Source organism: Stomoxys calcitrans, chromosome 1, assembly GCF_963082655.1.
Source record: "Stomoxys calcitrans chromosome 1, idStoCalc2.1, whole genome shotgun sequence".
In the NCBI taxonomy this organism is placed as follows: Eukaryota; Metazoa; Arthropoda; class Insecta; order Diptera; family Muscidae; genus Stomoxys; species Stomoxys calcitrans.
This window is the reverse complement of record NC_081552.1, coordinates 71,518,367-71,533,557: the sequence shown is the minus strand read 5'-3', so window position 1 is coordinate 71,533,557 and position 15,191 is coordinate 71,518,367. Positions and strand designations below refer to the sequence as shown.

At 40.2% G+C, this 15,191-nt stretch overlaps 1 protein-coding gene across 1 annotated transcript in view; it reads left to right on the top strand.

The window, feature by feature from the left end:
• The window catches only part of LOC106088052 (procollagen-lysine,2-oxoglutarate 5-dioxygenase), a 108,529-nt gene that overhangs the window by 45,264 nt on the left and 48,074 nt on the right, over nt 1-15,191 (top strand). The window contains exons 3-5 of the mRNA XM_013253348.2: nt 6,374-6,513; nt 6,580-7,111; nt 7,178-7,431. Of these exons, the coding sequence (XP_013108802.1) occupies nt 6,374-6,513; nt 6,580-7,111; nt 7,178-7,431 (926 nt within the window). The remainder of the gene's footprint in view (nt 1-6,373; nt 6,514-6,579; nt 7,112-7,177; nt 7,432-15,191) is intronic.

The following is a 15,191-nucleotide window of genomic DNA, read 5'->3' as shown; positions in this document are numbered from 1 at the left end:
TTGCAGAAGTCCAGAACGACTCAGTGAAGAGAACAGATGTTCATTTATAATCCTACGCCTTCTCGTCCTCGCAGGGCATTGGTAGAGTCGATGCTGAACAGAAATCCTCATCGTCACAGGCCCATCGACATGTCAGCGACCTGACATTGCAGTGTCTAGTCAGTACTCCCACCAACAATCCAAGGCCATGCTTCCCCAGCTCGAAAACAATTGACGTCCTCGTTCCGGAGAACCTCGGCCACAGGGCTTTGGCAACCGCGCAGCCCATGCCGAGTCAACGCATTCATCATAGTGAAAATTCAGCATCCCAAACAGTAGACACAGAGTCGCTGTGACAGAGTCCACCCATGACCCACACCTGGCCAGTTCGTCAGTCGCTTCGTTCCCCTCACCCCTTGATGACCAGAAATCAAGCACTATCGTCCAAAACGTCCGACACGCTCTCCCGACAAGCCCTGTACCTTCTCCATAGTCACACCTTCTCGAGAGCCCGGTGCAATCGCAGGTTACATGCAGTGGGCCGGCTTACATCCCCAACTCCTGTCTACCCTGTACCTTCTCCATCAGACCTTCTCACCAGGCACCTGCAGGTGAGGATCGACCGAACCATCGCAGGTTACCTCCAGTGGACCGTACTCGGCCTAAGTCCCCAACTCCTGTTACCGAGTTGCGACGTGAGTAGTAGAGCATTCAGCTCCGCTTGACTCACTCCTTAACGTTTCTTCTCCAGTTCAATTTCTGATCAAGAAAAACGACCAGGAATTAAGCCTACCAAGAACGCGGTAGCACCACTCCATCAAGAACCGGACCCCTGAACTCGCCATACTCTTCCTTCTGGAGAACAATACCAGCTCTGTCAAAATGACGATGTCATCAGTATAGTCAACCACTTTCACTCTTTTCTTCTCGGAGAGCCCGAGTATCCCATTGATAATTATTTTGATAACCAATAGCCACAAAAGTTAGGATGAGAGGCTGTCCTACCTCCAAAAGATGCCTAAACAGGACATATTTATCAACTGTGGGAATATGGGGCTCAAATAAAAGGTATTTGGATCTGAACCACGAGTCTGATATACCATGGAAAAAGAAGCTGCAATGAAAGGTATTTTGGTTTAGTTTTTGTAGCTATGAGTTTTAGGCCGCCCTACTCCCAAAAATAGGCTCCGCCTCCGTGAGCAGGGCCTTGACCATTTTGCAACCTACAGTATTCACTTAGATGGTTCGAAGTTCTTTGAATCTTCTAACCAGTCCCGACCTCAGACAGCCCACAAGGCCTGCGGTTGAGTGTCCACATGTTTCATGATAGTCTGATCGGGCACCAGGGTCTTCAGAATCTAGAAGTCCTTTGCCTGAAAGACATTACATCCGTCCCTTATTCGTAGGAACTTAATGAATTTATCTCTGCTTATATCTAATCTGCACCCATCTGTGTATGCAAATGGTCAGGTAAAACGGAAGCCTCTAATCCAGACCTTTTCTCCACAGGTAAACAATGTCCAATCCGTCAAAGAGGATGGGCCCTCGTGTTAAATAGTTTAAGCTGGATTCCAGACCACTGCCGTAAACATCTAGTGCACCGTTTTCGAACTAGGCCCCCCACTCATACATTTAGTGTTGCGACATAGGTTGATCGCATTCAGTCCTATTTTGGTCTTCTTCTCGCCGAATGCTTCTCCACTTAGGTAGGTCTGTGATAAAGAATCGCAAATAGCCTCTCTAGAGAACGTCAGCTGCACCAATCTTTCTCCTTCTAGTGACGGGTCGTTGTTGTTGTAGCATTGTATTGTACATTGAAGCGGCAGCCCTTGTAAATCTGGCAAACTATCGATAATCGAAACATTCGATAGTTTTAATAATAAATATCGATAGTATTGATACTATCGTTAATTTCCCATCACCTATCTTCCAAACGAAAATGAGAAGTAAAAATCAGGAGATCGATTTATATAGATTCAATATCAATGCACAGACCAAATTAAACCAATGTTAATAAAGTCAGTTGGAAGTCACGAGAGAAATCATTGAACAATATGTTAGCCTAATCGGATGAAAATTGCGCCCTCTATAGGCGCAATGTATCTTAAAGGAAACATTCAGTGTCGGATTGCTTAATTTTGTTTAGTTTTGCAAAAAATGTAACTTTTGCGAAGCATCCATCGAAAAAATATCAATCACTGATATTTAATTTTTTGACTGAATATTGCCAGCTCTGAATCCTTGCCGATGAAGGACTTTATCGGATCAATCCGGTACGTACAACTGGCGGCCATGGAATTGTGGTTGTTGTTGTTGTTGTAGCGGTATATTGTTTTCTATCTTTCGTCTGCTTGATTCTGTTGAGTGTCAAGACCCAGGAACTTTGCGACTAAGATGGGTGATCTAGGTCTGAGTCGAGTGGGTCTGGCCGGGCAGTTAAACAGGTGACGTGTATCGTGCGGTCCCTGTTTACAATCGGGATATCCTGGCAAGCCTTAGGCACAGGTTTAGGCAAGCTGTGGCCTACTGTTAAGTCACTCTCGAATCCCGGTAGACGGGATGGCAGGATCTCAGTCACTTTTGGCGAAGTAACCGTGACTGATCCGAAGAGATGCGCCAGGTTGTTCAACCGTCAATTTTTGTGCATCCCAAGAGTGACAGGGCAAGGAGGAGGGCCATTCGCCGTATTTGTGGTCTCCGAGCCGATGGGCAGCGATCACAATGTATGGGCCCCGACGGAATCTCTACATTGATGTTGAAGAATCTCGATTTACCTGGAGTTGAGTACCTTACTACTGTCCTCAACCTGTCTTTGAACACACTTAAAGTTCTCGATGTCTGAAAAATGGGCAGAAGCCTGGTAAAGACCCGAGTTTGGGGGAGTCGTACAGCCCGATCTCCCTTCTCTCACCTGCAGCAAAGACGCTGGAGGCATTACTCCTCCCGAGCCTCGTAGGAGAAATTCCACTCACCGAGCATCAACATGGATTTCGAAGAATGCATAGCACAATCACCGCACACATTTGCCGTGGCTTCAATCAGCCCAGGGTATGTGATAGGACGATCCTCGTGGCACTGGACATATCGAAGGCATTCGACACGGTCAGCCATGCCAAACTATTTGAGGACATTGCCAACACGTCCTTCCAGCCAGGCCTGAAACGCTCGGTCGCGGAATATCTGTATGGTCGCCGGTCATTTGTGGAATTTAGGGATAAGAAGTCGAAGCACCGTAGAGTGAAACAGGGAGTTCCCCAAGGCGGAGTGTTATCTCCGGGGCTGTTTAACCTCTACCTTTCCTCCATTCCACCCCTTCCAGACGGCATAGAGATCGTATCATATGCGGACGATTGTACGATCATCAGGCCCCCACCCATTGTTGATATCAGCGATAGGTTGAACGTCTACCTCAATGAACTTGCCTCATATTTCGCTGCAAGAACTCTGAAGATATCTGCCACCAAATCTTCAGCTACTTTCTTCATTACAAATACGAGTGAGGTGAATACTGAGCTGACTGTGATGGTCGATAGAGTAATGATTCCGACCATCAAGTGTCCCAAAATACTTGGTATCACATTTGACAGCTCTTACACATTCTCCCCACATGTCACAGCAATTTGCGATAAAGTCAAAAGTAGAAACAAGGCCCTCAAATCATGTGGACCACCTCCATCAGGAGACAAAAATCCTACCAGTGCGAAGACATAACTACATGCTGTCTAAGCAATACCTTTTGGTTTGTTATCGCAGAGACCATCCAAATCATCATCTTATGGATATCCTCCGCCTAGAAGCCTTAAGGTAGATCTACATGATCTAGAGCGTGAGGTTCAGCGTTATAAGAGAGAACCTCTAGATCAAGCGGCATATCAAGCAGGTCTAGACAACATTCATGCAGACACGGTAGCAGATGCGGTAAATGGCTACTGTAGAGAACGACCGCCTCCCATGTCACCTGAAGAAATTAACCTCCCCCTGCAAACCAGAGTAGTTCTGGCTCAACTCCTACAGAGTAAGGATTGATGCCGACGTGAAAGATGTATGTCCCGATTGTAATCAGGGACCGCACAATACACGTCACCGGTTTAACTGCCCAGCCAGACCCACTCGACCCACCCAGATCCCTGTGGACCCACCCCATCTTTGTCGCAGAGTTCCCGGATCTTGATACTCAACAGAATCAAGCAGACGAAAGATAGAACACAACAAACTACTACAACAACAACATCATGTTCTCGGGGCGATCGGAACTATGGTCAGAAACGTCTTACAAAAGTGACACGTTAATAATCCTGGCCTTCATCAACCCAATTTACCAGGAGAAGATCGATGTTCATGTTCATCACAGAGCCAGTGCAAAAAGGCCAGCAAAATAAAGTAACCCATTTCCTTCTACGTAGCCTACCACGTCATGAAAGGGTCTGTCATCCGACCAACCTTTAATGTAAAAGCATGCTGGTAGGGATTTCGGGCTCTTAGAGATTACCCTGCGGAGGCCACCGTAGCGTAGAGGTTTACATCTTGGGTTCGAAGTCTGGCGAGAACATAAAAAAAATGTAAGCGGTAGTGTGATGCCCTGCCCTGCGGCACACCACAAGCAGGTCCCTTACCATTGAGCCCTTACTTGAATCGGATAGGAATCATTGATATGTGAGAAGCTAGAACTTAGACAGCAAACTGAGGCAACCGTGGTGCAGAGATTAGCATGTATGCCTATGACGCCGAATGCCTGGGTTCAAACCCCGGCGTGAACGGTGGTTATCCCCTTTGCTAATGCTGGCTACATTTGGATGGTGTTGCAAACCGTTCGGACTTGGCATAAGAAGGAGGTCCCTTGTTACTAAGATTAAAATTTAATCGGACTACACTTGTTGAAATGAGAGAAGTATCCTTTGTTCCTTAATGCAATGTTCATCGGAAATTTAGTATTTAGTTAGAGAGCAAACTGAGAAACCAAAAAGACTCGATCAACTCACTATAGACTTGCAATTACCGGCCCATGAGGCCCTCTTGGACAATTTTATCACGCTTTTGTACTTTTGCATTCTCCCTCAGTAATCCTCTCTGTCGTTGCGTAAAACCGGCCCATGACTCTCTCTTTGACGATTTTACTTCGCTGTTATAGTTCTTCAGGGATTCTCTGTACAGTTCAGACTTTCAGAGTTAGACTCATCCCTCAGAGTGCAACCTTATAAACTTCCAAAGTCTGTCTAACTTTGCTGTTGCCGCCTTTAAATAACCATCGGCGATCGCTCCTATGGGCCGGAACAAGCTGGCTCACCTATGAAGCATGACGAGGATTGCTATCTCTACCTACAAATATGTGGCTATTTAAGTAGTTTAGTCCCCCTGTCTACATGAAATTCCCAATTTTTCTTGAAATGTAATGAGACCCCGTGCCTTTAATATATTGTATTTAACTTCAGGTTTGGATGTTCTAGTTTGTTATTCTTAATGTCTAATAAGCATCAGATTAAAACAAAATATACTTTTCCAAAGAAAGGCTTAACGAATCAAGTTTCGATACATCAAACCAGAGTTTTGGGTTGATACAATCGAGTATTCAAATTCTCAGACTTAAAGCTTGCTTTCGCCCCTCCTAAAGTCATAAAATATCTACAGCCTGATTCCCTCCAAACTTGTGTTTGTACTAATTAACAATAAACACTAAATCTTTGTATGCCGATCTCCTAAATATCAACACCACGCTTATATGGTTTTTGAAAATCTTTACATTGCATCCGGTTAGAGAGAGGCTGAGGCTGTTCTGAGGCCGGGGAATGGAATCAAATCGATTGTTCTAATGATAGCCACACACACATAAATGAACTCATGGCTACTATCACTTTTATGTTCTTTTTTTCAATTTTCCATTGTACATATTTCAAACACATGTTCAGTTGGGGTTTGCTTTTTTAATTTTTTGTTTTTCTTCGATGTTGTTTCTTCTTTGAAAAGAAGAAAAAAAAAACAGCTAGACCACATCATCACAATGCAACTGTTTAGTGTTCCAGATTTTTCTTTTTTTTATACGTATTATTAATTGTTTGTACAATTTTGTATGTGCCGCATATGATGATGAACATGATTGCAGGAATCACGTAGACCAAAGTTTCCTATTGGAAATTGATAAAAAAAGCCATGAATGGAAACTATGAATCAGTTGTGTTAGGGAACCTGAAGAAAAAAATGCTGCCGTTTGTTTATCAGCATCCATATGCGTTGACAACCAAGATTGAAATGACCCCTTTGTAGCCGAGAGATTGTTTTAACAGAGATAAGAGGAGAATGTATGTTTTAAGGCTACTTTAAACTAAGCCCTGATAAACTTGCAATCATCTTTTTAATTTAAGAATTTGAAATTTTTTGAAATCGTTGGATTATGTTTTAGGTTACCCCTCTGGGCCTGGATCAAGAATGGAAAGGTGGCGATATGGATGGCCTAGGTGGTGGCTATAAAGTCAATCTCCTTAGGGAAGCCATTAAAGCATTTAAAGATGAAAAGGATACCCTGATAATGTTTACAGACAGGTAAGCAATTTATTTTCACACTCTGCTCTTCAGGGTTATATTTTACATTCTTTCCCTTTCTTTCAGCTATGATGTGGTCTTCACCACCCGCATGTCGGAAATTGTCCGAAAATTCAAAGAATCTGGTGCCAAAGTTTTATTCTCGGCCGAAAAGTTTTGCTGGCCTGATACCAAATTGGCCTCTAAATATCCCACGGTTGAACCAAAGGCGTCGCCTTACCTTAACTCAGGCGCCTTCATTGGCTATGCCCCCCAGGTGTGGTCTTTGTTGGAAAAACCCCTGGGTGATTTGGAAGATGATCAATTGTATTATACTAAAACCTTCCTCGATGAGACACTGAGAGAGAAGCTTGGCATTAAACTGGATACCGAATCCAAATTATTCCAAAATTTAAATGGTGCCAAGGATGATGTTAAATTGGATGTAGACTTGGAAACCAATAAGGGTACTTTGAAGAATATCAATTTCTTAAGCACACCTAGTGTGATACATGGCAATGGACCCAGCAAAGTGGAATTGAATGCATTTGCCAACTATTTGGCCAATACATTTAATCGAAAATGTTTGATATGCCAAGAGTATCGTCTGGAATTGCAAGTGAGTTATTTCGAAAAACTATGACAAGGAAAATGTTTTCTATATCTCCTTTTTGTTCATTTGCAGGAGAAAAACTTACCTGTGGTCTCCTTGGCCCTGATTGGCATTCAGCCTGTACCCTTTTTCGATATGTTCCTGAATCAAACAGTCAATTTGAATTATCCTAAAAATAAAATGCATTTATTCATCTATAGTGGTGTGGAATATCTGGATGCTATGGCCAAATCACATTTGAAGAAATATGAAAACGAATATTTGTCAGCGAAAATAGTCTTGTCCACCGATCAATTTGATGAAAGAAGGGCTCGCCAATTGGCTGTGTAAGTTTCAAAAGAGACCAACATGTTTATAATAAATTATTTTTATTCATTCATTCATTCAGAGCATGTAACAAAAAGCCACAAAAATGGCCAATGTTGATAATTGCAATGAGCTACCCAATAGGGTGCTTAAAACCTAAGATATATTTAACAACAAAAGTAGGTCAACGGATTTATGTTCATATAATTTTTGTCAAAGAAATTTCACACTTTAAAATAATTTAAATTTAGTATTGTTTTTTTTTTATTCGTTATAAAACTTGTATATACAAGAAAATTCATATTATATTGGTACACCATTAGAGAGGCCAATTGGTTTAAAAAATTTACTTCATACATAATTTAAAACTTTAAAAACTTTAAAAATACATACATGGATACCCACCACCTCGGAAATATAGGTAAACCACCTTTCATCAAAATCCGGTGAAAATTGTATACCTTTTGTCCCATAGCAGTTATATCAAAATATGTTCCAATTTTGACCAAATACTTATAACAACAAGTCATTGTTCAATTGTGTATAACAAAATATTGGTCTTTTTATTAGCTTTATCTAAAAATAAACCGATCTGAGCTACATACGACGCGGATTTCGAAAAGCCTAACATAAGTCACTGTGTCAAATTTCAGTGAAATCGGATTATAAATGCGCCTTTTATGGGGCCAAAACTTTAAATCGAGACATCGGTCTATATGGCAGCCATATCCAAATCTTAACGGATCTAGCCCAAGTTTCAAAAAAATTTTGAAGGGCCTAACATAAGTCACTGTGTCAAATTTCAGTGAAATCGGATTATAAATGCGCCTTTTATGGGGCCAAAACTTTAAATCGAGACATCGGTCTATATGGCAGCCATATCCAAATCTTAACCGATCTGTGGCATATTGAAGGATTATGTCGAGGGGCTTAACTTAACTCACTGTCCCAAATTTTGGCGACATCGAACAATAAATGAGCATTTAATGGGCCCAAAACCTGAAATCGTGGGATCGATCTATTGGGTTGCCCAAAAAGTAATTGCGGATTTTTTAAAAGAAAGTAAATGGATTCTTAATAAAACTTAGAATGAACTTTAATCAAATATACTTTTTTTACACTTTTTTTTCTAAAGCAAGCTTAAAGTAGCAGCTGATAACTGACAGAAGAAAGAATGTAATTACAGAGTCACAAGCTGTGAAAAAATTTGTCAACGCCGACTATATGAAAAATCCGCAATTACTTTTTGGGCAACCCAATATATGGCAGCTATATCCAAAACTGCACCGATCTGCACCAAATTAATGAGGGTTATCAAAGATCCTAACACAATTTACTGTCCCAAATATCAGCAAAATCGGATAATAAATGTGGCTTTTATGGGCCTAAGACCCTAAATCGGCAGATCGGTCTATATGGCAGCTATATCCAAATCTGGACCAATCTGAGCCAAATTGACGAAGGATGTCGAAGGGCCTAACACAACTCACTGTCCCAAATTTCAGCAAAATCGGATAATAAATGTGGCTTTTATGGGCCTAAGACCCTAAATCGGCGGATGGGTCTATATGGGGGCTATACGAAGATATAGTCCGATATTGCCCATCTTCGAACTTAACCTGCTTATGGACAAAAAAAGAACCTGTGCAAAATTTCAGCTCAATATCTCTGTTTTTAAAGACTGTAGCGTGATTTCAACAGACAGACGGACGGACATGTCTAGATCGTCTTAAATTTTTAAGCTGATCAAGAATATATATACTTTATAGGGTCGGAAATGGATATTTCGATGTGTTGCAAACGGAATGACAAAATGAATATACCCCCATCCTTCGGTGGTGGGTATAAAAATTGATATGGTCAGATCCAAATATATCTGGGATAATATAATGTTGGATCTGTCATATCCAATTATATTTAAATATATCTGATGCTATATATAACTATATCTGCTAGTAAATGTAATTGGATATGGGGCCAGATATTATTATATCTGCTATACATAATTCCCCTCCTAATGCTGGCAACATTTGTGAGGTACTGTGCCATGTTAAACTTCTCTCCAAAGAGGTGTCGCACTTCGGCACGCCGTTCGGACTCCGCTATAAAAAGGAGGCCCATTATCATTGAGCTTAAATTTGAATCGGACTGTACCCATTGATATGCGAGAAGTTTGCCCCTGTTCCTTAGTGGAACGTTCATGGGCAAAATTTGCAATACATAATTGTATCCAAAGAGATATGCTATATATAACTATTGGGTTGCCCAAAAAGTAATTGCGGATTTTTCATATAGTCACAATCAATCAATTTTTTCACAGCTTGTGACTCTGTAATTGCATTCTTTCTTCTGTCAGTTATCAGCTGTTACTTTTAGCTTGCTTTAGAAAAAAAGTGTAAAAAAAGAATATTTGATTAAAGTTCATTCTAAGTTTTATTAAAAATGCATTTACTTTCTTTTAAAAAATCCGCAATATATCTGGCGTTGGATATAATTTTATCTGGCCTTAGATATAATTATATATTGGGCTATATAAAGGGTGATTTTTTTGAGGTTAGGATTTTCATGCATTAGTATTTGACAGATCACGTGGGATTTTAGACATGGTGTCAAAGAGAAAGATGCTCAGTATGCTTTGACATTTCATCATGAATAGACTTACTAACGAGCAACGCTTGCAAATCATTGAATTTTATTACCAAAATCAGTGTTCGGTTCGAAATGTGTTCAAATTTTGACAAATTTTGTTCATAGAATAGAAGAAATTTTGTGCATAGAATAGAAGAATCCTTCGATGCCAAAACGTATGCCCTGGCGGTATGCATTGACATCGAGGGGGCTTTTAATAATGTGCGGACCGACACTCTGATCCAATCCTTAGACCAGTACCTGGTGGGCCCGGCCCTTAGAGACGGGATAAACCATATTCTAAGGAACAGGTGGATAAATTGTGTGTCCCATGGTATAAATATAAGGGAGAAAGTGGCACAAGGCACGCCACAGGGGGGCATTTTATCATCACTCTTTTGGGTGACCAACATAAATGACCTATTACGGATGCTGACTGAGGACGGATTTGAACCCGTCTGCTACGCAGACGATGTTATAATACTTCTGAGGGGTAAGGATCCGAACGAACTATGAAGAAGGCCCGAAAGTATCTTGCATATGGTATATGACTGGGCTAGACCCAGAGGTCTCAATGTTAACCCAGAGAAGACTGAAATATGCCTGTTAACGAGGAAGACGAAGGTGGGTCAATTTGACGCACCACGTTTCCCCAATAAAACGATTTCAATATCTGACAAGGTCAAATACTTAGGTGTGATCTTGGACAGGAAACTAAATTCGAAGTGTCACATTCAGGAGCGTACTGAGAAGGCTCACAGATGTTGGGCACTACGGGCCGTAGGCTCAAAATGGGGCCTGAATCCGAGGATAGTCCGTCCACTGGCTCTACAGGAGCGTGATTAGACCATTACTTACTTACGGCTCAGTAGTTTGGTGGACTGCTATGAAGAAAAAGTGCAACATAAAGACCATATAACAGGTTCAGAGAACATGTTGTCTTGGCATAGGCGGAACAATGAGGGCCACTCCCAATAGGAGACTATTCTAGATATCCGACACATTGGCATACAGATTAAGTATGAGGCAGCCACTGTGGTTATGAGACTTAAGGCGATGGGTGAATGGATTGAGGATGGGAGTAGCTCATATCATCGCGGTATAATTGAGGCGACGATAGGAAACCTGGAAGGAAGGGAAGAGGTTTCCGATCGGATACCTGAGATGAACCTTGAAGTCGAGTGCGAGGCAGTGCTGCCATCGGCTCAGTCTTGGATTGACGGAACCCTAGTATTGCCATCTGGAAGATCATGTTACACGAATGGAACAATCTAGAGGACAAAGTGGGCCTGGGGGTCTACAATGAGAAACCAGGGACTGAGACCTGCCTGACCATAATTCGGTCTTACAGGCGGAGATCCGGGCGATCACGGAATGCGAGAAACACCCTTCAAGTATCCAAGGGGTCGCCCAACTCCAAAACTGTCCCAAACAGACATATTGGACGTACATATCAATGTAGGACTCGAATGAAAGTATTAGGGATTAGACTACGAATATGACATAAAAAATGAGTCTAAGTAATTGATGGTCGTCCCTCTCCCCACAATGTAGACAGTGTTTAGCACAGTTATTGGAAGTCATAACAGAATCCCATGGCAGCCGGTTGTACGTACCGGATTGGCCCGATGGATTCCTTCATCGGCAAGGGCTGCCGCCTCAGTGTATAACACACTACTACAACAACAACACTATGTTCAAAATTTCAGCCATATCGGACAAAAGAAGATCGGTTTATACCTCAATATTAAGTATCTGTGTAAAATTTCTAGCGGAATTTTCGGACCAATATTTCGGATTTATAGACCAATCACGACAATATCGGTATCAAATTAAAGATATTTGAGAGTAGAAAACGAATCTGATATCCAAAAACTCCTTAAATCACACATATTTTCCTACCATGGTAGCATAGATCTAAAATGAAAGATTTTTGAGAGTAGAGCACCCCCAAATAGGATTTTTCCTTCCTTTGAGAGTAGAAAAATCCACTGGACTGAGAATATATTGTATACAAATGAAAGGACTTGTCAGAGGGCAAACCCCCATTCCCACTCCTACCAAAAAAAGGAATTAGAAGTAATATACGAAGGCCGATCAGGATAAAATAGGACAGCTATAACAGATTTGGATAGACACAAGAAGGACCTGCAGATCTTTAATAATGGGCTATCCCAAGTGGTAGCTTTGAAATATAAATTTGAAAGTAGATAATCAATAAAAAAAAATCAATTAGTGGATCAGAACGGGACTCGTAGCCCTGAATGCCTTGATCACCAGCTTACAAGTGCTTAAAGAAAAATCCATTTTCAAAAAGCCATTATATTATGTAGCGAAGCGCACCGGGCCAGCTAGTATTACACAAAATCGGAAGGAATAGAGATACATATTTTCACGATTCTTTTTGTGTTCTGTAGAAGAAGTGATACCAAATAAAAATTCCCTTCACATATGTGCAATAAATTTGACGTAATACTTGGTTTTTACAGTGAATATAGCACTACTTGAAAATCGATTTTTTTTTTAGTATTTTGGCTGCCATGACTTCATTTTTGGCTAGGATATAGCTAGACATACCTTAATTATTATAAACATTTCAATCTTTAATTCAAGCTCAAAAAAAGTGAAAAAATCCCCGTGGAAATTTTTTTTATTCTGAAACTTTTGAAATTTCATGAAAAAATTGGCCATATTGATATTAAGATAACGGGGTGGTTTGATATCACAATGAAACAAATTGCCATTTAAAACTTTTCTTAATGCTTCCGCTTTATGAAAGTGGAAATAAATGATAATGCTTTGATGGCCAAAGTTTGCGAAAACTTGAAAGAAATGCGAGTATCTTTTTCGAAAAATATTGCACATTTTTAACAAAAAAAAATATTTTTTTATTAAAAACAATGACATTTTTAATCCGCTGAATGTATACAAATGATTCTTATTTTATTCTGGCACAATTTGTGTGAAAAACTATACTGGCACAATTTGTGTGAAAACTTCAAATTTCAAATAAAGCTTAAAAATTGATAGTTATTAAAAAGACACTAAAAAAACATTTTAAAATTATATAATGCATATCTCATTAACGGTATATGATGACATAAAACATGTTTTTTAGATCTCGTCAAGCTCTTTCTCCAGAGTTTTAAATCATGCAAATCGGTTCAGTAGATTAAAAGTTATGGCTCCCAGAACGTTGGAGAAGTTTAAAGTGCTCAATTTTGACATCCTGTATCTGAGCCTGTGTTAGAGATATGGGCCTACAACAACAACTTTCCTCAAAAGCCTATGTCCTCCTCTACAAATGTCTAGAACATTGTGTACCGCTTTAATCGTTGTATGGACTTGTTTCCAATTTTTGTTTTACCGTTTGGTCCACTGTTTGGCGCTGTTTGTTCTAAGACAATTGTATTTGTTTACCTTTAGCCGCGAGAGGACCCACCTAGCAAACGAGAGGACCCATGTTTAAACCCCACTGGGGGCAAAAAGTCCATGTGAATAATGGTAAAAAATAAGAGTTTAATTAAAAACACCATTTAAATGTATGATAAACAAAAAACAACAGCAATTTTTTTTTTAATTTGAGATCCAATTAGATATTATATATAATTGGATCTGTTTATAGCTCAGTCAAATTCGAGATACAATTGTAACAAATTGTATCGAATTAGATCTAATTTGATACAATTATATATAACCATTTTTCGGATCAAATTATATCTGATGCATGATATAATTGGATCTCATCATATCAACTTTTTTTTACTGGGGATATTAATTTGTAAACTTTACAGTACAGATCTAATGCTTCCTCGTCCTATTAAGGAGAAATTAGTTCACGCGTTGATAATGCCACATCAGGATGCACTTATCATGCAAACAGCTGATTTTGATTTTTGTTTGGATTTTGCCGTAAATCTAAATGACAAAGGCTTGGTAAAACAGCTGTGATTATTTCTTAAATCTTTAAAAGATGTTCTATTTGATTCGATATGCCACACATAATCAAAAAAGCGATATGCCACACATAATCAAAGTTTATTTCTAAAATAATTTTGACATTTCAATTTACGGCATATGGCACTCAAGGTATTTTCGTTGGGGATAGATTTCTGTCATTGTGCTAATGACGCTACCTCTTAATTGTACCATGATGCCACATATTGTACCATGATGCCACACAACTGGCGATAATATGAGGAAAATGAAGCTAACAGTAAATAGGGTAGTCCGATACTTATTCTCTTTGAGACGTTTCGATCACGTCTCTGCTCATGTCGAGCGCTTTTTAGGTTCTTCGTTTTTGAGATTTACAGATTTTAGACTGCTGTTATTATTTTGTTTATTTCATTTCATGCAATGCGAAGTCATCAGGCCTATAAACCGCTATATAGACAGATCTCCAGACTTAAAGTCTTGAGGCAATTAATTGGTAATTTTTCATCCAAATGCAAATTTTGTCCATGAATATTCCGCTAAGCAATAGGGGCAAACTTCTTACATATTAATGAGTGCAGTCCGATTCAAGTTTAAGCTCAATGATAAGGGGCCTCCTTTTTATAGCCAAGTCTGAACGGCGTGCCGCAATGCGACACCTCTTCGGAGAGAAGTTTTATATGGTATAGTACCTCAAAAATGTTGCCAGCATTAAGAGGGGAAAAGCACAGTTGAAAATTTTTTTCTGATGGTCTCGCCAGGTTTCGAACTCAGGCCTCCAGCGTCACAGGCGGACATGCTAACCTCTGCGCTACGATGGCCTCCAATCATTTTTCATCCGATTTCCATAAAATTTTGCACAGTGAGTTCTGGTAGACCTTTATCCATTCCTGTGAAGTGAGGTCCAGATCAGACCATATTTGGATATAGCTGCCCTATTAACCCATCCCCCGATATAGGGGACGATATTCAACAAAATGGTGAAGAAGGGTAACAAAACTCACTTTTTCGAATTGAAAAAGAGATGGAAAATACCACTTTTATGGGCTCAATACCCTATATATCCAGAGATCGGTCTGCATGGCAGCTATATCCAAATATGGTTCGTTCTGTACGATCAACGCAGAACGCACCGTTTCAAATGTCCTCAAAATCGGATGAAAAATAGGACTTTTATGGGCTCAATACCCTATATCGGGAGATCGGTCTATATGAC